The sequence below is a fragment of the Pygocentrus nattereri genome, chromosome 24 (assembly GCF_015220715.1).
Source record: "Pygocentrus nattereri isolate fPygNat1 chromosome 24, fPygNat1.pri, whole genome shotgun sequence".
NCBI classification, from domain to species: domain Eukaryota; kingdom Metazoa; phylum Chordata; class Actinopteri; order Characiformes; family Serrasalmidae; genus Pygocentrus; species Pygocentrus nattereri.
In genome coordinates, this window is record NC_051234.1 from 28480811 (window position 1) to 28504980 (window position 24170).

Sequence of the window (24170 nt, forward strand, 5' to 3'; positions counted from 1 at the left end):
TTAATCACAGCCTGACACTCACTCTCTCTCTCTCTCTCTCTCTCTCTCTCTCTCTCTCTCTCTCTCTCTCTCTCTCTCTCTCTCTCTCTCTCTGAATGCAGTTTTCTGGGTCTTTAACTGTGTAAGAGACCTTTTTAGCTGTGCAACAGTCTAATAAAGTAAAAATAAAACATTTCTGATTCTATAAGTAGTGTGATTACAAAGGAAGGTATCTCAAAGAAAACTGGACACTGCTATAATGACTAATGGTACAAATGTGCTATACAGGTATGAATGAATTTATACAGGCTGTGAATATAGAGTTCACTCTCTCTAGAGTTTGATGCCTATGAGCAACGGACTGTATAGAAAGTGAGGATGATTAGATTTTCCTTATTTTGAAAAACTGCATTTTTATATGAAATATCATTTTATGTGTATGTGTTTTATATCAAATCCTTCACTAGCAAAGCGTGACTGAGAATTACTCACTCATTGTTTTGGACATAGCCCTTAGATAGATCAGTCTCTCACACATTCTCAACCCTCCTCTCCCTCTCCATCAATCCTTGCTAGGCTCCATCACTTTGACCACTAGAGGGAGCCATTGCATTAATGTATCGCATTGTTTTGCAGTCTCAGCTGTCTAGGACCTCTGCCCTGTGTGGGTTAGTGTTTCCCCAGCCACAGACCATAGAACCGAGAGTGAGCCCACCCAGAGCTGTTGTTTGTTTCCATGGGTTAAATAACTTTCACTACACACATTCTTCGTATGGCTTTCCCTGCTGAAAAGGGACCATTAGGAACTATTACTATTGAAACCTAATGATTTTGCTCTCTAAAGGGAATTGGCTTAATGGTTCCCAATAGAGGCCCCTAGTTTCCTGTAGAAGACCTTTTAGATCCTATTTGGAAGCCATCAAATCAATTTAGAATCAGCCACTGGTCACGAGTGGGAACCAGCCATTAGGAACCAACAGAAACACTTAATGGTTTCTACGTTTTTTCAGCAGGGTTATTATTATAGCTATTCTAGCAGCTGAAAATAAAGGTGCTTGCAGTAAGTTATTGGCATTTTTCGTAAACATAGTCACTTGGTCAAGTCATATTTACCCAGCTGAAAAAAACAACATAGACCAGTAAGTATTCTATGCTGGTCTAAACTAGCTTATGATGGTTGATGGTCTAGTTCTGGCCTGGTGCCGATTTAGCTTCACCCAGCATGGTCAGCCTCATTGACCAGCATACCAGCTTCCAAAATGCAATATGTCACCGCTATCGGAACAAAACCTTGGGTCTCCACATTACTCCAGATTCCTTTGAAAAAAGTCTGGTTCCATTGACCCACATTCAAATAAAGTAAAGGTACCATTTTGGAGATATGAGGTTTTGCACCTACAACAGTGATATGCTGGTTTTGCTGGTGACCAGTACATTAATGTTAAATGGTTTTGGTCATCTTTTGGGGTGACAGACTTCTACTGCAGCTCAGCGAACTAAAGAGTTCAGACACCATCTATGTTCTTCTCTAGCGCAGTACAACAAAGTGTTTTCCTTAGTTACACCATGTGCTCTAAACCAAAAACAGCCGTTGTCATAAGAACCCAGACCACATGGGACATTTCTTGGTACTTTCCAGCTCTTAACTTGTCTTCAGGCTTTATGTAATGGTTTAGTACACAAAAATGGTTCTCTGAGGGTTCTTTAGTAAACAAAAATGTTTTTTTATAGAACCATGAACATGCAAAGAGCCATTTGCATGATCAAAGGGTTTTTGCATCATGAAAGTGTTCTTCAGATTGATGGAGAACGTGCTGTATCCATTTGAAAAGGGTTCTGCTGTTGTGACGAGCTTGACATTGTAAATCAAATCAAATCAAATTTATTTGTATAGCGCTTTTTACAACGGATGTTGTCACAAAGCAGCTTTACAGAATTTCGGAAAAGGACGATAAAAGTAACGATAAAAGAACCCATTTTTTGTGCTGTTGTGCTGCGATTTTGCTGTTTATGTATAGAACATTTTCCAAAATGTGCTATTTAGAACCATCTTCAGCACATTAGACAACAATCTGAAGAATACTTTCATGATGCAAAGAACCCTTTAATCATGCAAAGGGTTCTTTGAGTATAGAACCATTTTCTTTACTGAAGAACCATTTTTAAGAATGTATTCTTTAAGCAATATTTTTCTGGAAGGATGTTTCCACTTTAGTCTAAACATCTATGAAGTAGAAAATAAGAATATTGTGTTATAATATCACAAAAAAGAAAAGGTGAAATTTTCCTGCTGCCATGGAATCTGGACTCTGGTGAGCTCTCAATGGGGAACAGATGTAGCGGTTCTTGCCAGTCACTGCTCTCCAGACATTGAATTCATAACAGTCAAAGTTCGACCCCCTTTTTTTTTTTGCCCAGGGACTTCGCTCAGTCGTCCTCACTACCGTCTACATCCCACCTCAGGCAGATAAGTTGCGTGCATTGAAGGTTTTGTACATGACTATTAGTGGACTGGAGAACCTTCACCCTGAAGCTGCTTTTATTGTAGTTGGACTTTAACAGGGCAAACTTGAAGAAAGTTCTGCCCAAATACTACCAGCATATTAAATTTCCTACCCGAGGCGATCAGACTGTTGACCACTGCTACACCGGAATCAAGGACCATTACAAACCCCTCCCTTGCCCTGCATTCAGCAAAGCTGATCACACCTCTATTCTTCTCCTGCCCGCATACAAACAAAGACTTAAACAGGCAAAACCAGTGCTCAGATCAGTCTATCAATGGAGTGAGGAGTTCATCTTCACACTTCAAGACTGCTTTAAATCCACAGACTGGATGATGTTCCGTGTTGGGCTGGCACAGACATCAATGAATACACTGACTCCATCACAAGCTACATCAGTAAATGCACTGAAGACATTCTACCAAAAATTGGGATCATTTCCCAACCAGAAACCCTGGATCAATGCTGAGGTTTGAGCCAAACTAAAAGCTTGGGCTGCTGCCTACAACTCTGGTGACCTGGCTAGCTACAAGAAGGCCAGATATGACCTTCAAAGGACCATCAAGCTGGCCAAAAGGAGCTACATGGACAGAGTGGAATCCAGCTATCTTGGCTCTGATCTCAGACGTATGTGGAGTGGCCTGCGCACCATCACTGACTACAAAGAAGGTGTGATCTGTGATAGTGGCTCTTCCTCCTCACTTGCAGATAACTTCAATGCTTATTATGCTCGTTTTGAGGTAACTAACACCTCACCTGCTGAGAAACTCCCAGTAGATGAGGAGAGCTGCACTCTAGCCATTCCCCTGTCTGAGGTGGTGAGATCCTTCAGGGCAGGTAACCCACGCAAGGCACCCGGTCCCAATGGTGTCCACAGCTGGATACTTAAAGTATGTGCCAACCAGCTGGCTGAGGTTTTCACTGACGTCTTTAACCTCTACTTAAGAGTGTCAGTGATTCCCAAGTGCTTTAAGGAAACCACAATTGTTCCAGTCCCCGAGAAATCATCTGTCACCTGCCTGAATGACTACCGCCCTGTTGCACTGACATCTACAGTTATGAAGTGCTTCGAGTGGCTGGTCAAAGCTCACATCTGCTCAACACTTCCAGCCACCATGGACCCTCGCCAATTTGCATACTGCTCCAACAGATGCACTAACAATACACACTGCTCTCACACACCTGGACAGAAAGAACACATATGTAAGAATGCTGTTCATAGATTCAGCATTCAACACGATCATCCCTGCCAAACTCATTCCTAAGCTCACAGACTTGGGTTTGAACGCTCACAGACTGTGCAACTGGATACTGGACTGACCAGCAGACCCCAGGTGGTAAAAGTTGGGAACAGCTTCTCTTCCACACTGACTCTGAGCACAGGGGCTCCCCAGGGATGTGTGCTCAGCCTCCTCCTGTACTCCCTGTATACACGACTGTGTAGCCAAACACACGTCTAACATCATCTTCAAGTTTGCTGATGACACCACCAACCTAGCCTTCGTCACTGATGGAGATGAAACAGATTACAGAGACAAGGTCAGTGCTATGACAACAGTCTCTGTCTCAACATCAGCAAAACGAAGGAGATGATCGTGGACTACAGGAAACAGCAGAGGGGTGGTCACTCTGCCCTATTCATCAATGGGCCCAAAGTGGAGAGTCAGCAGTGTGAAGTTTCTCAGCATACAACTCACTGATGATCTCACTTGGTCCCACCACACCAACACTATTGTGAGATCTGCCCATCAGCATCTCTTCTTCCTGCGTAGGCTCAGGAAGTTTGGTCTGCCTCCTCAGATCTTCACCAACTTCACCATAGAGAGCTTCCTCATGGGCTGCATCGCTGTCTGTGACCGCAAGGCCCTTAGAGGAGTGGTGAGGACGGCAGAAGCCATCATAGGCAACAAAGTACAAAACTTACAGGACATCTACCAGTCCTGCTGCCTCAGGAAGATCAGAAAGATCTGGTCAGTCAGCACACGGCCTGTTCACCATCCTACCATCAGACAGGAGATTCCACAGCATCCAGGCTAGAACAACCCGGCTAATGAACAGTTTCTACCCACAGGCTTTCAGGCTTCTGAACAAGCTGTGAAGCTGTGGGTCCGTCCCCAGTTACCACTTCACTCAGTCACTCTGTCAGTGTTATTATTATATCAGATCATCTCTGCTATGGACAATAACACCTTAACACTAAGCCACTTTAACAAACAACAATACAGTCAAGCCACTTAAAAACACTGTCTCTATGTCTTGTGTGTATTGTGTGTATATTTTGTGTATATGTCACTATATTTTGTGTATAATTTTTCTAGATTTTGTGTAAATTTAATATACATATATATATATATTTTTTTTTCTTATATATATTTTACTTTCTGCGATTACCTGAGCCTCACCACAAGCATTTCAGTGTATAAATGTCCTGACATGTTGTGCAAATGATAAATAAACTTGAAACTTCGTGGCTCTGCCCCTACCCTGGCGCCCTTCTACCCCATGTGGTTCTCTTTAATTTCTGGATAGTGTATTTACATTACTATGGTGATTAGTGTACTTTTCTGCAAAAAGTAAATGACCAGAACTTTTGGCTTCAATAAACTGGCTCTGCTGGGTTCGATTCCCCAGCCGGGTCACCAGGGTCATGTTCTCCCCGTGTCAGCGTGGGTTTCCTTCCACAGTCCAAGGACAGTCAGGCTGATTGGAGATGCTAAATTGCCCCTAAGTGTGAGTGTGAACGTGTATGTCTGTGTCTGCCCTGTGATGGACTAGCGACATGTCCAGGGTGTTTCCTGTCTTATGCCCAGTGACTGCTGGGATAGGCTCCAGCACCCCCCCCACAACCAAGAAGGATAAGCGGCATTGATTATGTAAGTGTACCTATGCCCATATTATGTTAATCCATATAATACCTACAACAGAAGTGTTAATTTATTGAAAAGGCACTGTGAGCCACACTGACCATGGTGTAGTGTCAAACCAGCAGAAATTTTGAATCGATTTTGTCCAATTGAAATCAGACTACTGCCAAAAACGCTGTGGTAAGTATACTTAAAAATATGTACATCTCAGCACTGCTAGAAGCTGCTCTCCGCAGTGAAACAATCACAGTCAGGGGTAGTTGTGAAAACAAGGACCAGCCATAGTCAATGGGAGGTCTCAGAATGAATGACCAAGTAAATCAGACCAATCAAAGTTAACGGGAGGTCCCAGAACAAACAGTATGAGAATTAGGACCAGTCACAGCCAGGGGGAGGTCTCAGAATGAATGACACAGTAATTAGGACCAATCTCAGTAGTGACTCACTAGTTTTTCCTAACTTAAAAACAACTTAATCATTTTAGCCAAAAAGGCGTTGTTTTACTTAGCATCATGAATGACACCTAACCTAAAAGAGTTTGTTTGCCAAGAGAAAACACATTGGCCAGTATTCATTAGTCATTCAGCCGCTATGTAGTGACAGTATGGGCATCTGTTTAATAGCTATGCACGTAGCCTAACTGAGCTGAGTGGTTCCACATCAATGATTTTTATATTAATTGTTTCATTTTCAATTTATTTACACTTCAAAGATCAAACATCTCGACAGCTTGGGATTTTATCGCTTTTAATTTCAGACAATCAGAGAAAGAAATTTCCCATTTAAAAACAAAAACTTAAAAGGCAACTGAGAAGAGTACAAATTAAGCGCAGGTCGGGAAAATGTATTTAATAATCCTCTGACTGGACCATTAAGTTGCAAAAACAATACAAAATGAAAAAAACAACAACAGTGAAATAGAAAAAGAAATATCAATAAATGGTCACATGGTCACAACTGCAGTATATTCAGATACACAATTCATATTCCATATTGTACCACCTCATGAAAAAAAATGTAGGAATAAGCATATTTTATTGACATGATACACCAAGAGTTATTTCATATGCTTATTAATTAGGAAATCTAACTGAGGTGCACTTCATCATTCTCTTTAAACTTGTGTCGCTCAGTTAGCAAGTGTGAGTCATCGATCAAATTACCCAGAAAGACAGAAAAGCCCAATGAAATCCTGTACAAGTGCTGTCATAAGGCAGGGCTTTGGTAAGAGCTCCTAAACACTGTTACATCAGAGAAAGACTTCCCTCTCTGTAAATTATGGCATAATTACAGTTTCATTTTTTCAATCAGTGTACATTTTTATATCTATCCACAGCCACATGCTGTCCTGTTCTCCTAATTCAGTGGCGTCTTGTGCTTCTCATTTCTTTTTGTAGTCTCCTGCATAGGCCCGATGGTCACCCTGTCCAGGGAAGCGGCCTCCGTAACCCCTCAGGACATCCTGCAAGCTGACTGCACTTGGCTCCTGGGCACCATAGCTGGCATAGGGGTCCTCCTGGCCACTCATATAACTGTCATACTGCTGGTCATAGCCTTGGTTTTCTGGCTGCTGTTCACGGTAGACCTCTCCTCTGTGTTGGGGGGCCTCCTCATGGCGGACTGGCTCTCCTCTACGCTCATGAACAGGCTGGTAAACACGCTGCTCATCCCGAGGAATGGGCATTGCTGGTTCTTCAGTCTCAGGCTCGTAGCGGCGCAGACGGCAGTTCCTGTCGTATTCCGGGTCACAGTCAGGATCTGGTTCGATCACACCATTTCTGGTGCCATCAGCATTGAGGTGGGGCTCATATGCTTCAGTGGAATGGTGCACCTGTCTAAGTGGGCCAGGGCGTTCGTTCTGGGCACTAACTGGATAGCACTCTTCATCATAGCCAATGAAGCAGTCATAGCCCTCCTTGGTCTTGCCTGGGGGTCCTAGAGGATGGCGGCTCTCTTCCATGCTGGGAGGTGGAAGGGGTAGCTGTGGCAGGCGTGGAGCAGGAGGTCCTCTACGCAAGGCAGCTGCAGGAGCAGCGTCTTGGTACATGGCTAATGGATCGTAACGGGGACTGGGTGGAGCCCGCATGGCGCTGGCCATCGGAGCTGGCTCATCTTTGGGCTCATCGGCAGAGGCTGCCAGGCTGGCAAACTTGATAGCTGTCAGGGGGTTGCAGTTCTGATCATAGAGTGGGTTGCAAGGCCTCTCAAGGGGAGCTGGAGCAGAAGGTGCCTCCACATTCTGGGCAGCAGCAAGGGCAGCAGCATAGGCGCAGTATGGGTCAACCCGGGGATCGCAGTTGGGGTACCGAAGGTAGAGACCAGACGGAGTCTTCTGCACAAGATGGGGGACACAGTTTGGGTCACTCTTGGGGTCACAACCCAGATGGGAGTAAGATGGGAGCGGTCCAGTGGGGGCATTGTAGCCATAGGCAGCGCGCAGGTGGTACTGCAAGCACTCAACATCTTCGGCATCGCAGATGCGCAGCAGCTCTGCCCTCTGCTCAGCGGAGAGGAAGGGTTGCGTCAATGAGGCATGGTAATAGTAGCCTGAGCGTGGGTCCTTCACAACAGGGCTGCGGAAGTAGGCTGGGGTTTTAATTGCGACTGGGGCAGGAGCCTTCACAGGGACAGGAGTCTTCACGGGAGCAGGGGCCATGTATGGATAATGCGTGTAACCCATAGCATACAGGCAATATGGATCCCTGAAAGGATCGCAGGACTTGACGGGTGCAGGTTTTGGGGGTTCAGCCTTTGGTTTTGGCCTGCTGGTGTAAGAAGCCACACAGTTTGGGTCGTCAGACTCGGCACAGGACTTGTAGATGTCGCCCAGGTGCTGTAAGTACTGCTTGTAGGACTTCTGAGCCTCAGCCCGGTTCTTGTTTTGCAAGTATGCCAGATATACACGATCCAGCTCCGCAACCTAAGAGACAACCAAGAGCGAAATTGACTCTAAATTTACTATGCCATCATATTATGTGTAGTGCAGTCCTTAACTTCTCCTTACAGTAGTGGTATACACAAAACTAAGGTACGTTCTACTGAAAAGTGCCTGTCCCAAACTCTAACTTGTAGTAAATAATGTTTACTTTCTTAATGTTGTTTTAAAGATCATTTTCATTTCTTTTAAAGTGAAGGTAAAATATTTGGATTTATCATGAGTTTATCATGATTTTTTTTTAATTATTGAGAAAGTGTTCCATGTTTTGTCATTCCCAAAGTACAAAGAGTTTCTCCACAGGCGGAGCTTCACTTTGGCCATTTAAGAGCAGGAAGTGAGACTGCATCCCTGTCCCTCATGGCCACATGTTGAGCAGTTAGATCCCACTGTTATGTAAATGTAAATGCGACCCAAAATGGGAAAATCAGTGTGGAACATTGGAGAGTGTAGAGAATTGTCACTAGCATTTTTGAGTTCTGCTCAAAATTAGCGAAAATGGTCATTTCCGGAACAGTCGGTAAAGTTATGGCAGTGTTATGCTTGCTTCAGTAGTGGCAAATGGAATATAATGGAATAGATTTTTTTAATAAAATGAACATAATTAAGGCATATCAGTAGCACTAATATAAACAACTGACTCAACACGCTGATTTATCAGTCTACTCAGGCTTTAGGACGATCTATGGGGTTGGCAAAGATGTTCCTTTTTAAATTCCACCTAATAACTGTGCTAGCTACATGCTGTGGCCCAATTAATACGTTTCTTACAAAGATGATATTTTTAAATGCAATTATTCTAAAACATTCTCCAAAAAATGTTAAAGTAACTGGATTCTGAATATCACTAATATTTTAAGATTAAAATGTGATTAATAAATGAAGAGTTGAAGTGGTTGCAAACAGTCTGTGCTCCGCTGTGCCACAGTACTCACTCCCTCCTGGTTGCCAGTGTCAGAGAAGTACTTGTACCAGTTCCAGAAATCAGAGTTCTGCTTGTACCAGCTGATGTTTCTCCTGTTGCGCACAAGCCTCTTAGAAGAGGCTGCAGTATCTGCTTTTTCTGAACCTGCATCAGAAAGCAAACCTGAGCAATACCTCAAAGACAAAAACATAACATTCCTGTATGTTTCTGTAACCAGCGGTGGACCAAGTACACAAATCATATACTTAAGTAGAGACCCCCAAGGTAAAATATCACTCCAGTAAAAGGAGTAAAAATTCCTCCCTTTAGACCTCCACTTGAGTAAAAGTACTAAAGTATTTACCTTCAAATGTACTTAAGTATAAAGTAAAAGTACTAAAAGAGTAATTCTGGCTCTGATGTCCTGTTATCATTTTTATAACCAGACTGGCTTCATGAACTCATTTCAGGTGAAAGTCCTCCAGCGTCTCTCTTGGTAAACCAGTCTTTTAATAGAACGTCATTAATTAGTGACGCTGACGTCTATTAAAATGATCATAAGCACAAAACACTGAAGGTAAACAGTTTCCATCAGGGAGAACCGAGTGGCTCTGAAATCACTTTTTACACACAAGCAAAGTTTCAGTTTCAGATTTATTTACAACTTAGTTCCAAGTTTAAGTTGAATAAAAACTGGCTTTAAACTCAGGATCACAGATGAGCTCCTTTACTATGTTGATCTGTAGGCCTCTGTTCATAAACATAAACCAGCCGAAACAAATTTCAGAAAAGTAAAGATACGTGAAAAAACTACTTAAGTACAGTAAGAAATTACATTCATTTAGTTACTGTCCACCACTGGCAGTAACACTGGATGCTAGGCTTACACTATTGTTAGCTTGAAAGGTTTGCGTTACAAAAATGTTATTGGTCCATCTGTTATAATGTAATATAATGTAAATTGGAGCTGGTATTTTCAAATAACCAGAATGAACATACAAGGTTTTGCTATGACACTGACATTACACTGTCACTTTCTATGGCACATTACTGAAAGACTGAAGTTCAAAAAGTTACCATCTTCCTTTAAGCGCTGGGTCACCGGAATTGCCAGGAGAAACTCTGTAAGAGAGAAGAAGGAGGGGGGAGGAGGGGTTACAACCAGATGTTGCATGTGTCAAAGGCAAAGCAGAAAATGCTTACCTAGGCTAATAACCCACAGGCAGAGAGCAGCGGACTGCAGTTTTATGGCTTTTGGGGGGTTGGGGGGGGGGGGGTGTGAAGGGGTGTTAATATACAGGTGCCACTGTGTGAGATTAATCTTCAAATGGAACACATCAGCACTTTGAGGTGCTGCAGCGGGGGGCTGCAGTTAGTGGGCCCTGCTGCAAGCAGAAGCTATAAAATCTACAAAGAGCAGGAGCCGTCGTGGCCGCAGGCGGCTCTCATTATCTCTGGGGGCAAAAAAGAGGAGAAACCTTATGTGCCGCCGTGCTTTCCACCTTTTATTTGGGAGAACGAAGGTTTCCCCCCGTGACCTCCGCTGGGACCATCACAACCACATTACAGAACAGCTTTCTTTCATCTAAAGCTCTGAAGTGCAGTTTTTTGAGTGAGTGATGTACGAGAATGTCTCTGTCTTGGTGGAATAAACACAAATATTATCAAATGAAAGCAAATATAGCCAATCTATGTCTTCTTATGAGATTTTCTAAGCAATATTACAAGATTAATGCCTATTTTTAGGCATATCTATGTAATTGTATCCAGTACTGCACTGGCAGATCATATTGTTTGGAGAAGATCATTTCAGTTGATAGTATCATGTTATACACAGTCGTATGCATAAGTTTGGGCACCCTTGGTCAGACATGCTTTGTTGATTTTGAAGTGTAGTTTTCCAAGTTAATGTATCCTACACAGAGAACACACTTCTGCACATTCATTTGCTGAACGTCACACACTGGGGAAACAAAACCAAATGTGCACTGTGCAAAAATGTATATTTTAATTTTTTCCAGTAATATTACAGAAAGTAATGATGTACGTCAATGTGTTCACTTGACCATTTCCAGATCTCTCTTTGCGTATTTGCTCTAATGCTATATGGTGTTTGTTCAGGCAAAAACACAGTTACTGCGGAGATAAATGGTTTTGAACAGTTTGCTCACAGCATTGTATATGAAGTCAAACGTAAAAGTTAGGCTACATGATGTGTTTTGTTCTTTTTCTCTACAGAGAACAAACTTCTGCACATTTTATCACACAATTATTGTTTATTTGCTGAATTTAACACACTGGCGGGAAATGTGGTCGGTGCAAAAGTTATGACATTTTATATATTATGTTTTATTTTTCTCCAATATTTTAAACTCAGCAAATAAATAGAAATTGTAATGTTATTTTCGATTAGGAAATCAAGAAAACATTTCACCAAACCTGTTCATTTTTCATAGGACTGTTTTTTTCCTGCTTTTCAAATACATTCACTTCCCAAGATGTTTTTCTTTACAGTGCAGTGTCTACATAAGAACAGGAGGGGTGGTCTTACAATGCAAACACAATAAAAATGGATTCAGCATAAGCACAACTGTGTCAAGGCCACTGATGGGCTCAGAATATCCATAATAATTTACACATATAGGGACTAGTGCAGTATAGTTAGTAATACTGCTGTCCTCCACACAGCAAGCAGGGGGTTCCATTCCCCGACCAGGGAGTCCTTGGGCAAGACTCCTAATTCAATATTCACCTACATCTGTATCGTGATTAAATTGTAAGCCACTCTGGCTAACGGAGCTTGCCAAACGCATAAATATATATTTACCCTTATTCATCAAAGTTGCATACGATCAAATCTGACCGCATCTTTACGTTCAAGTTCATGTTTGTAAACATTTAACACAATAAAACTCCACATAAGATTACAGCCATACACTGTAGCCGTGTCGTCATTTTGTAGTCAGCACCTGCGCTTATGCCGTTATAAGGAACTCCAAGGCCTAAAGGAATTTCTCTATAAGTGTGAATGGGGTTTGTGAAAATTGTCTTTCTTACATTATGTGATAACAAAAAATGTTCCAAAGCTAACAAGATTTGTCCTGTGAACAATCTTCTCTCGAATATTACTGGATCCTCTGAAATACGAGGTCATTAAAGAGTTTAAATATGAATATTGCTACATGTAAGCTTAAGGTACTGTGTACTGAACTGGCATCGTTAGACTGGTAGCCTTCTTAAAAATCACACAAACCAGCCCGCTTTGCCAGTGTGGTTGCATATTTCCATGTGCAGACTGAGGCCAGGTGAACAGAAGTCAAAACAAAAGCAATTTTCCCTGCAGTCCTCTGTTCTTCATCTGATACTTACTGAAACATGATGGATCTATCCAGTCTGTACATAGCTTGAATTGACTTTACCTGTTCCACCTTAAATGGTGCAGCGGTTGCGTTCTGAAGTGTGAATCTGTGCACTTTTCTGTGCGTCTTTGTGAATGAAGGCCATTGGATTTGAAAGCATGTAAAAATAGATGATGGCACATCCAGCAACAGGGGCTTTTGTGAATGACTTATCTGTTACTGTTCAGTAATTATAGACCAGCAAACAGGAACACTGCATCTCTGGGTGTTCTAGGGGGTTTTTCAGACACAGTGTAAAGGATTATACAAGCATGGTGCCTCTAGGTTTTCACCAGAGAAATCCAGTTCAGCGTCTGAGATGGTGAACCATTAGAAACCTCTCACATAAGCTTGTAAATGACCTATGGCCTACACAAAATAACAGCTCTTGAAAGGGTCCTAACTCCTAGACGCACAGTTCTGGAGAAAAAAGTGATTAGTTCAGAACATTTCCATGGTGTAGGACTTTAAAGAAGCATCTACTGGAAGGTTTTTAAGGGGAAGAGGTTCTTCCATGGCATTGCTCTAGAGAAATTATTGTGGTACCTTTATTAAGAGTGTTGTAGTAATTAGTCAAAGTGACTGGACTTAAATCCTACAATTATATTATCAGCTCAGTCACCTTGACTTATTACTACTGGTCTATTCAATGACCTGAATGACTGAAAACCTTCACGTACATTCAGCTCTATGGAAATAAAGAGGGAATGCTGCCTTACCGAGACACATTTGGATTTTCATAACCAAATATTTTCATATCTCTGACAAGATCCACAATAGGCTAGTTTATAGAAACGCTGACCTTTGGAAACAGTTTGCCATGATGGAAACAAGTGAGAAGATAAGAAAATATATATCAGTGCTTTTGGAACAAAACCTCCAAAATAGTAACTTTACAGGAGAAGGACGAAACATACTTTACTTTTAATGCAAGTCAGTGGAACCAGACATTTTTCCAAGTCGTTTTGGGCCGTTTCTTTTGATCCGTTCTTCATGAAATTTACACAAAATGTAAAGGCCAACAGGTGTTTTCAAATTATGTCAAAAACTGAAAAACAGCAAAAATGGAGATACGAGGTTTTGTTCCGACTGCAGTGATATGCTGGAAATAAAATGCAAATACTGAGTCCTGTTAGCTTAATAACCAAGAAGTAGAATCTACACTGTGCCACTCATGCAGTGGAACTTACTAGCTGAAGAAAAGTTACACACTTCAAAAATGATGGTTCTTCAAGGGTTCTTTCATAAAGAAAACGGTTCTAAATAGACCCATAAGCATCTTTTGCATGACTAAAGTGTCCTTTGCATAGTAAAAGGCTTCAGATTGATGGAGAATGTGTTGCATATGGTTCTATATAGCATCAAAAGGGTTCCAATGTCAAGCTTGTGTCAATAGAAGAGCACTTTTTGGTGCTATATAGAACTCGTTTTAAAAAGGTTTTACATATAACCATCTACAGCACCTTCTCCATCAATCTGAAGAACCCTTTAATCATGCAAATGTTTTCTTTCAGTGTTTAAGGTTCTATGTAGAACCATTTTCTTTACTGAAGAACCATCATTTTTAAGTGTGCAGATAATTGGTGGTTGATGACTGAGAAAAAAGTGAAATTGTTTCACACTTTAAAAAGATGGGTCTTCATGGGTTCTTTAGTAAAGAAAGTGGTTCTATATAGAACCATGAACACAGTTGCATGTTTAAATGGTTCAATGCATGTTAAATTTTGTGTTGACTATGGTTCCTTATAGCACCAAAAAGTGTTTTTTGCTGTTACACGCGTAACATTGCAACAATACAAGAACATTTTTAGTGCTATATAGAACCATTCAGCATGAAATAGAACCTAACAAACACCCAGGATTCGGAACACCTCTATAGTTTGTGGAGTCTGCAGTCATGTGCAAAAGTTTAAGCACCCCAGGTCAAATGATGTGCTAACACATCGTCTACAGAGACCACCACTATATGTGCCATTTTTCTGCACATTATAAACAAGCCTAAAATAGACAGTGTGCTATAACTTTTGCACAGACATCATTATACTTTTTCCCGTGTTAAATTCAGAAAAAAAAACATTTTTTTTTTTAAATCAACAAAACGTTATTTTATGTATATGTGTGTGTTTTATAGTGAAGAAAAAAATAGGTATTCTGATATATTTTTTATATATATATATATATATATATATATATATATATATATATATATATATATATATATATAATATATGTATATATATAATATATGTATTCTGAAGTTGATTTTTAAATAAAAAAAAATGTCATCTCACATTTTCATGTCATTTTCAAGGGTTTCAAGAGTTTTAGACTGTGGGCGGCGCCTTATTTTAGCCACACCCTTGCATTTTAGAGCAAGAAGTGAGACTCTATCCCTGTCCCTCATGGCCACATGGTGAGCAGTTAGGTCCCATTATTTTAAATTAAATGTGTCCCAAAGTCTAAAAATCAGTGTGGAACATTAAGAATCGTTACTGAAACAGATATTTTTATATACACATTTTTTTGTGTATTAATGAAAAAATTATGATTTATTATGAATGTTCAACGATTTCTTTTTAATAAAGTAAACATAATTAAGTTGCATGGTCACTCAAAGCAAACGATCTAAAGTTTAAGTTGGTTAAAAGTCCAAAATATGTTTTCAACTCTGAACCAGTTTGATAGAATCATCCATACTGTGCTGTGCAAAGGTTTAACTCTGTTTATCTGTTTTTGCCACTAAAACCACTATTTAACATTAGAACAAACGCATAACGAGAGGCCTGGAATGGTTAACATGGAATTATTGATGTTAAATCACTATTTATTGTATTAATATCTTTTGTATGTATTCTAACATTTTTTTTTCTGAACAGTTAAATATCTGCTGCTCAATTTATTATAAAATTTTTATATTCTCAGCTGCCTAAAAAGTTTGCACTGCATGCGATACACAGTATTGCATATAATATATAATATATCACAACAAGTTGTACAGAATTGTATAATTGCAGTCCCAAATTGCTAATCTCACCTGGAAATATCACTGTAGCCAGCAACACTCCCGTGAATATGCGAGAGAAGGAGGATCTTCCCGAGCGAGCCATTTTTTTTGCCGTTTCCTGCAGAAAATATAGATTCATACTTTAACAAGGCCTCTTCAGTGGTTACTCAGTAATTAGCTTCAGTGGTTACCGGATTTTTAACTACTTGGTTTGAGAACAGAAAACAGTTTACAGTAGTCAGTGACAAAAACCACAGGGAGACACACATTCCATGAACATCAGTGCTCTGCCTGTTGTTTTGTATGGAGTATAATAATTTAAAGGACTATTTCAGGGGTTTCAGTCTCATCTACATCTACATCATTGGTAGCATATAGTCAATTACCACTGACAGTAGTTTTGACACCGCTGTATGAAGCAATGGGAAGTCAATGGGCAGATGCTGAAGCAATGGGTAGATGCTGAAGCAATGGGAAGTCAATGGGCAGATGCTGAAGCAATGGGAAGTCAATGGGCAGATGCTGAAGCAATGGGAAGTCAATGGGCAGATGCTGAAGAAATGGGAAGTCAATGGGCAGATGCTGAAGCAATGGGAAATCAATGGGCAGATGCTGAAGCAATGGGAAGTCAATGGGCAGATGCTGAAGCAATGGGAAGTCAATGGGCAGATGCTGAAGCAATGGGAAGTCAATGGGCAGATGCTGAAGCAATGGGAAATCAATGGGCAGATGCTGAAGCAATGGGAAATCAATGGGCAGATGCTGAAGCAATGGGAAGTCAATGGGCAGATGCTGAAGCAATGGGAAGTCAATGGGCAGATGCTGAAGCAATGGGAAGTCAATTATATTATAATTTCTGTTACAAGTATGTTTTGGAATGGAAGTCAAAAGGTTTGCTGTTCTTTTTTCTCTTTGAGCACAAGGTGAAATTCTCAGCAGGTAAGATGCTGTCACTGGGGTGGGACCCTCAAGGGTACATCTCAGTTCCTTTAGTCAGGGAACATAACTGAATCATAATCCACTGAAATGATATTTGCTAAGCTGTACTGACTCCACACACCCCGCCTCGCCTCCAGGCTTTTTATTGTATTCTGTTTTAAAACATTCGGTTATGAAAAGGTACAAATACAAAAACTTTTCACCTGGAAAAACATGTCTAAGGTGCACGATCGGACCTTAAAACCACTGCTGTACCTTTGAAGGATTATTTACATTGTTTGTACCTTGATGAACGGAAAAATGTACAATATAAAATACAGATGCAGCAGACTCAGATTAGACTGAAAAAAGAAGCGTTAAGACTTTTTTGAGTGTGTATTTAAGGTAAACTTTAATGAATAAAGAACCCCCAAAAGTATCTCACACTACAAACTCCAAAGAAATCATTTCAAATATTTTAAGAGTAGCTAATTCCTGTAAAAGATGCAGATATTTAAGCTCGATCTTACCTGCTACAGGTTGTGGAGGTGTGGGCCTCTGGACAGAGGCAGCAGCTGGAGCAGCTGGCTTGGCCTGAAGTGTGAGTTTGGAGATGGAAGATGTGAGACCAACTCCTGCTGTATCTCCGCCTCTGCCTACAGCAAGTGCCACCGGTGAGAGAGCAGCCACGTTTTAAACGCCACCTTGATAATTAAAAACAAAACCAAGCGTCCCATGGGGTCATGAGCTCGCTGCAAAAAGCACTGCGATTGGCTTTCCCTGGCCCAACCAGCAAACCAATGGGGTCTCATAATTACAGAGACATAGCAGGAAGGTAGAGAGGAGGAGAGTATAATCCGGAGTCGCCTTTGAGAAAGAAGCTGAGGCAAGTTTAAGCCTATGAGTAATTCTGAAGTTAAATCAGATGTTTACACCAGGTATTCTCACCAATTTGCAAGGTGATCCTGAGATAAATGTACCAAAAATGGGTTATGTGAAGTGAGTGCCATAGAAGAACTACCTTTGGTTCCTGAAAGAACTTTTCAATCATTGTCCCTTTTTGTAAAAAGTGATACACCCAATTTATTTCATATCCAGTCATAGTGGCTGTTGTTATTCATTGTTCAGATGTGAGATAATCCACTTGCATCACGAAGGAGAAAGTCAAAGGAAAATAAGTAAAAAAACAAGAGTTTCCAAAACTGACATTCAAGAAATAATGAAGATCTAAAGAGAAAATGGGCCTCCTAACAACCACCTGGAAGACACCAAAACTGTCCCCATCAGTTGAACAGCAGTTGAAGCTTTCATCTCTGAGAGAGAGGAGAAAATCAGGCTGCTTCAGATCTGAAAACTTCCACAGGTGTTTCTGTCCATCCTTCCACTGCGAGAGGACGACTCAGCGCTGTGGGTCTGAAAGGACGTGTTGCTGATCACGAAGAACCTCACTGAGAAAACGAGATGGACACATCAAACAAAGAAGCTGGACAACGGACTGACCACCTCAACATCACTGAATGTGTTTGGGATTACATGGATTGTGAGAAGCAGAAAATGCAACCAACTTCTAAGACTGAACTTTGGAGACGTGGAAAAACATCCCTGGAGATTTCTTTGGATGGAAGGGGGTAATAGAGGTGAAGAGTGGAAAAATTAAGCTGTTGAGACTTTTGTAATTTTGTCCCAACACTGAGAAATGAAAAACTTGTACTTAACGTCTGTTTTGACTGGACATGAAATAAACGAAGGTGGTCTCTGATGTTTTAATAATGCTGTATGCAGTGCGAAGAACCTTTTAAAAGCCCTCTATAGATTGTTATGGTCCTAAATGATTTAAAGTGGTTTGTTGTTTTTTTCTTCTAACCACATGTCCAATAACACACACACATTTTCTAAACCTCTTATCCTCCTGGGTCACGTAGGGTGCTGGAGCCTATGCCAGCTGGGCGGAAGGCAGGAAACACCCTGGACAGGTCACCTGTCCATCGCAGGGCAATGTCCAAGCCAAGAACCATTTAGAAAAGCTGACTAACCCTCAGTGAATCACTGAACATGCATTTTATTTTCTTTTAAATGCAATTCTAAAATACTTTTAATAATAAAACATAGTTTAACAAAGCCATACACTTGTCATTCACTGCAATGCAGATGCAATGTTTGTTAGAGTGTTATAGGGATATTTAGGGATTCTGACCGATTCCGTAATTCTATATACTAAATATTTATCTCAGTATGCGCTGCAAATAACGTTTGTGTTTTTGTAACTGTTAGTTCTTGCACTCAATGCCCAGACCATGAAAGGCAAGCCTTCTTTTTGAAAATGAAGTGGTTCTTCAAGAGTTTAGTAAGCGCAGTGGTATAGAACCATGAAAACTCCATGATAGAAACCTGTTGCTTATGGTTCAATATAGCATCAAAAACTGAACTATTTGTACAATTGCTTCTAAGTTATAGAACACCTTTATTAAGAATGTACCTTCCACCAAATGCTGTCCTCAAGGCAAGTAACTTCTGGAAGCAACACTGAATGTGGATGAATACTGATAGCAGTGATAAGAGCGGTGCATTCCTGTGCCTTTTATGGCTATGTATTCATTTCTTACAGACCGATAATGTGCACACCGTCCATGGGTTTGAAATGCTGTATATCTTGAAGGAAAAATATTTTTCAGTGAATGTCAAGACATGAGCCGAGGAACATCTGTGTCTTTATGTTAACACTGGATTGAACATGTAATTATACATACTTACAGGTGTTCAGGAATTTGCAAAAACCTGCAATCTAGGCTGGAAACAGATTTCAACATGACAAAAAAAGGGATTGGGATAATTCCACCTTGTGTCCTGGAATGTCTAGGATCTTTAACATTCAGAGACATCTGGCCATCCGAAGGGCTTTTTTCCCCCAAAAAAACGTTTTATTGACAAGAAAAAACCTGAGCGGAAACAATAAACCAGACAGTAACAGTGAAACATCCCATTTACAATCACAAGCTATTTTACATGATCAAAGTCTTCATCCTTCATCCCATCGGTCATCACTGAATGTCGTCGTCATCAAAGAGGTCCTCAAAATCTGCAGCGAAAGAAGAGAAATGAATTAGACCACATTAAAAAAAAAAAAAAAAAAAAAGAGCACAAATTCCCTCCCATTTATCAAAAAATACATCAGAATGTGACTACAATGTCAATGTCCAGTAAATACTGTTAGCATACAACATATTCAAAAAGTGCACTCTTGTACTATTGTATTCCCCTGTTCTGCTGATTACAGAGCATTTGCCCTTTTTTGCCTAGTTGCAGCTTTTTGTTTCCTCTGGTTACATTGCCTGCAGATAAAGATGGCTGTGTGTGACACGTGTTCAGCTCCCTTTCACCACCACAGATGGAAACACAGGCTTTAAAGTGAGGAACCATGCTGCGTTGGAGCCAACAAGCCCCCATAAAACGTCTTTAAACTCCGGCGATCTGCCGCTCCTTTACTCTTTAACAGGCCCTTTTCTAGGTCATCCTGAGCTGAGCCAAAAGTGCCTTTCCTACAATCACGCAGGCCTGATGGGCAAGGAAAAACAAATAAAAAGAGACTGCAGACCACGTCTGTTATAGTGCTTAACAACAGTGTTGCCATGGAAACAAACTTAAAACAATGCACTTGAGGGAGCAACGCTTGCAGTGTATAATCACCAGTACATAATATGGGTCCAGTGAATGTTACAAACTAGTTTTTACACCCAAACATGCTTTAAACTCGTCAATCTCGGCCTTGTGGAACCCACTGCCCTGCACACAACTACTGTTTTCCTCACTCTAATCCAAGTGGAACAGGTGATAGCAGGAAATAAAGGGGGGAGTAAATAAATAAAGAAATAAAATCTCTCACTTGTCCGCACTGAGTGGCACTGTTATCACCATGATTGCTGGTTTTGAATCAACAAGACATGACTAAAAGGAATGCGCTTCGATTCTAACCTCTGTGACACAGATCATGCAAACAGCTCATCGAAAGACAAACTAGGATGTTTTTTAGAGCTCGATGACAAATAAATTGCTCAATTGCAAACTAAAAAAAAAAATAAATCTGGTCAGTGATAATCAAATTCAAGCAGTAGATAAATATTTGCAAAAACATGTTTGTGGTAAACCAATTGGGAATATCGTAGCCGGCATTTCTACAAATCTACTGTGGAAGTGTGGAATTCCTGAGGCTTTTAATAGTTTGGCACCTTTTCTCGTAAAGATATGGCTCAAAATAAATAAATAAACAAATAAACAAATGAATCAATCAACCTGACCCAATTTTTCCCCCATACGACAAACTTGCTTGATCTGCCAAGCCAAGTTTGGTGTATGAAGTGTTCTACTGTAGTTTTACACTGGAGCTAGGACGCCAATATTAGAGACGCTGGTGTCCGCCAAAAAGATTTTCAGTGATGTATACTTGATGTTCTTTTTAGCAGCATTAACCTCATAGCTGCAGAGCAAAACTATACTCAAACTCCGGGCGTAAAACATATCAGCTACACATGGTAGGCGGGTCAAATCTTATCTGCAAGAGGCCGGAGCGGCTACAGGTTTTCATTCCAATCGCAGAAGCTCACCTGATTCCGGATGTTCAATCAATTAGTCTGAGTCTGCAACAAGCAGTCAGGTTTGTTCCTGCTTTGTTGGAATGAAAACTTGCAGCTACACTGTGGATATGATTGAACAGCCTGAAGGAGGGGGTAAGAGGAAACAGGTGTCATTTAGATTTTTTGGTGAACCATTCTTTAAAAGAAATGGTCGGCATGGTCGGAACTTTGCAAAGAGGATCAGGATTCGGCACAACACCTGTGGCCTGACATTCCTGCCCGCTGTGTTTAGCTACGCTGTGAGGTTTTGTTCATTTTTATAGTTCACAGTAAGTCATACTGAGCCCTAAACTCATCAGTGCAACCTTAAGAATTTGATGCGGTTTGAGCAGGTTGAGAGACATTTTGGGGATGTATTCACGAAAAAGATTTGGGCGCCTACTGACATCTAGTCTTGATCTCATAGCACTCCAGTGCTGAACTACAGAAGCCAGATTTGGATGCTAAACATGTCTTGGCTGATCTAAGTGGGTACGTTTTCACCATTCCTCTATTCTCTTGTTAAAGCAAACAAGAAAAAAAAAAAAAAGACTCATGATTTTTTTTTAAGGATGTTCATTGTTAAGAGTGGGCCTTACACATACAAGAAATGTCAATGCTTTATTATGATTAGCATCACTTTCATTAGATAAATAAGTGTCTTTGGAACACATTACAAGTGCAGTACATGTCAGCTGTTATTCTTTTTAAATCTTTTCTTGTTCCAGATGTATATACAGCATTTTGGAAACCAATTCTTCCAATAGGAGCTTCACTTGGATGACATAAGATATTGCCAGATGTGCATCTCACCGTTGAAGAAGTCTGAGTGCACGGCTTTCTCATTCGCAGCCAAGTCCATCAACAGTCCAGTGCTTCCCCCTGCCTGTGAATGCACACAAATGCAGACACCAAATGAGAATATACAGCAGTCCTTTTGTCACGTTTGCTATTTCTGTAATTTGTCACTTGCGTTTGGAGCAAGCAACCCCACAATCAAAACAAATAACTGGTCCAAACATTTCACCACTGGCTTATTTTTGCTTGTAGCTGGACATGCAGCTTAATTTACAGAAGACGGAAAAAAAAAGTTTTTTTCATATCACATCCACTGCATTAATACAGTTTAAGTTTAAGAAGGGAAACAATCAGTAATCACTTTGGTAGACATTACATGAACAAGAGTTAAAGACCTACTAATACATAGTCTTCTGGAGTTTTTCTTGCATGGATATTGACCCACGTTTATGCACATCATCAATTCTGATCTGGGCTCAGCTCATGACTTTAAAATCACATAACATTTCATGAACTGAGAACTTATTTAACTGCTCCTATTCTAAGGCATTCCAGAAATAATATTCACTGTAGATCAAAAACAGCGAAAACCTGTTTCTGTAGCTTAGTAGTGAGGGTAAGCAACCAGAAAGCAAATATGATTTGTATATATTTAAACAGCAGCATTAAAATAGAATTTCCACATGGAAACAAGAAATAGCAGAAGCAGTAACGTGTGCGTCTCCTTAAAAGTAGGCATACAGTAATGTTAGGCAAGTTACTGCACAGTTATACATTTTATCCCTTTGAGACAAAGTAGTAAAATAAAAATCCCGTTAATATGACCATTTTCTTAATTCGTCTTCTCTTTAATTACGCCAATGTAGTTAGCTGGCTTCGTATTCGCCAGCTTCTTGCTCGAACTTTCCCGTTCCACCTTAAATGATGCAGCAGCTATTATGACGCCTCCGTTGCCAGAATGTAATCTGCGGCGCCACTTCAACACTTAAGGTGGAACGGGAAAATTGGAACCTGGCGAGTAAGAAACAGACACCAGCTTCATACAAAACAGCTAAATTAGCACTTTCAAGACTGTAGAAATGCGTGCGTTACTCAAAAACACAGACAGGCATGAATATGTAGTTACAGCGTTAATTACAGCTGTAATGTTAGGCATACGTAGTTAGCGTTAGCATTAGCTGCTCTAGTAAACAACAGTAGCTACGCGGAGCAACACCGACCTCATCCAGATCCACATACGGCCCCGCTCCTTCGGGAAACATCTCATCAACTGCTGGTTTCATGACTTAGGAATGAGCAGATGAAACAGTAAGGAGTTAAAGTGCTTCACAACCTGGAGCCTTCAAAGTGCTACAAAAACCCCGAAGTTTAGCTAACGCTAGCTAACAGGACTCCGGCGATGTCGCGTTTAAATGCTTCCGACTTGAAAACGGGACTCACCGGCGCTGTTGGGGATCAGGTCCACAACACGAGTTCTTGCATTAAATCCCCCTTCGTGTAATTTTTTATTACACTGTGTTTGCAATGTCCCATGTACTGTTTAATGAGCTCAACGTCATTATAATGAACAATGTGTGCAGTGCATTGCATTTGAAGCTTAAAAGAGAACTCCTGCAGCATTCAGTCACCGAGGTGATTCAGGGGGGTTTCATGTCAGTTCATGCATCGTAGTGAAACGTACAGACTCAGATTTCTAACAATGTACAATGTTTATTTCTATTGGAGCTATTATTTAAAAGTAACAATGACGTAAAAGTAAAAGTCAAAGTAAAGGACGATTCTATGAAGTTAAACATATAAACTGTTACAAAAACCGCACCATCACAATATGAAGCTTCTTTGCTTGAGCTTTGATTGGCATGTTTAAAAATACATAACAAAGCCAATATAACCTGAACCTTTAACTATCTGGATACATTTCTACATGACATGTTACACCAGAAACAGATGGTTTTTATCTTTAGGCTACTAATTCCTACTAGATTCTCATACAGAAAGCCATCTTATTCCCTCAGTGCTCATGCTCAGGCACTTCATAGCCCAAGGTGTCACCGAGATGCTGGTGGGCGAAGAAGGCTCTGGCCATCTGGTTGATCTGGTTGTAGGCTCCAATGCTTCGAAAGTATTCTATGTAGTTCCAGAAATCTGAGGTTGAGTATGGCCAGTAGGGAACAGCAGGGGGCTCGTCATAGGGAACTGCAAATGAATAAATAAAAATAATAATAATAATAATAATGGTGGGATAAAAATCATTAGAAA

At 40.6% G+C, this 24170-nt stretch overlaps 3 protein-coding genes across 4 annotated transcripts in view; all 3 read right to left on the minus strand.

The window, feature by feature from the left end:
• Positions 1–6204: 6204 nt before the first annotated feature.
• and1 (actinodin1) lies at positions 6205–15691 on the minus strand. Its single transcript, XM_037533809.1, has 4 exons — positions 15619–15691; positions 10264–10308; positions 9218–9351; positions 6205–8267 (listed from the first exon to the last, which is right to left on the minus strand). The coding sequence occupies exons 1-4, from the start codon at positions 15689–15691 to the stop codon at positions 6729–6731; spliced, it is 1791 nt and encodes a 596-aa protein (XP_037389706.1). The 3' UTR covers positions 6205–6728.
• A 3259-nt stretch (positions 15692–18950) lies between these two features.
• cops9 (COP9 signalosome subunit 9) lies at positions 18951–23338 on the minus strand. The gene is made up of 3 exons (XM_017719266.1): positions 23132–23338; positions 21927–21999; positions 18951–19582 (listed from the first exon to the last, which is right to left on the minus strand). Exons 1-3 carry the CDS (start codon positions 23192–23194, stop codon positions 19545–19547), a joined length of 174 nt encoding a protein of 57 aa, XP_017574755.1. The 5' UTR covers positions 23195–23338; the 3' UTR covers positions 18951–19544.
• Positions 23339–23601: 263 nt separating this feature from the next.
• The window catches only part of otos (otospiralin), a 2780-nt gene continuing 2211 nt past the window's right edge, over positions 23602–24170 (minus strand). For both annotated transcript variants that reach the window (XM_017719265.2, XM_017719263.2), the window contains one exon: positions 23602–24107. In XM_017719265.2, the coding sequence (XP_017574754.1) occupies positions 23923–24107 (185 nt within the window). In that variant the 3' untranslated portion in view covers positions 23602–23922. The remainder of the gene's footprint in view (positions 24108–24170) is intronic.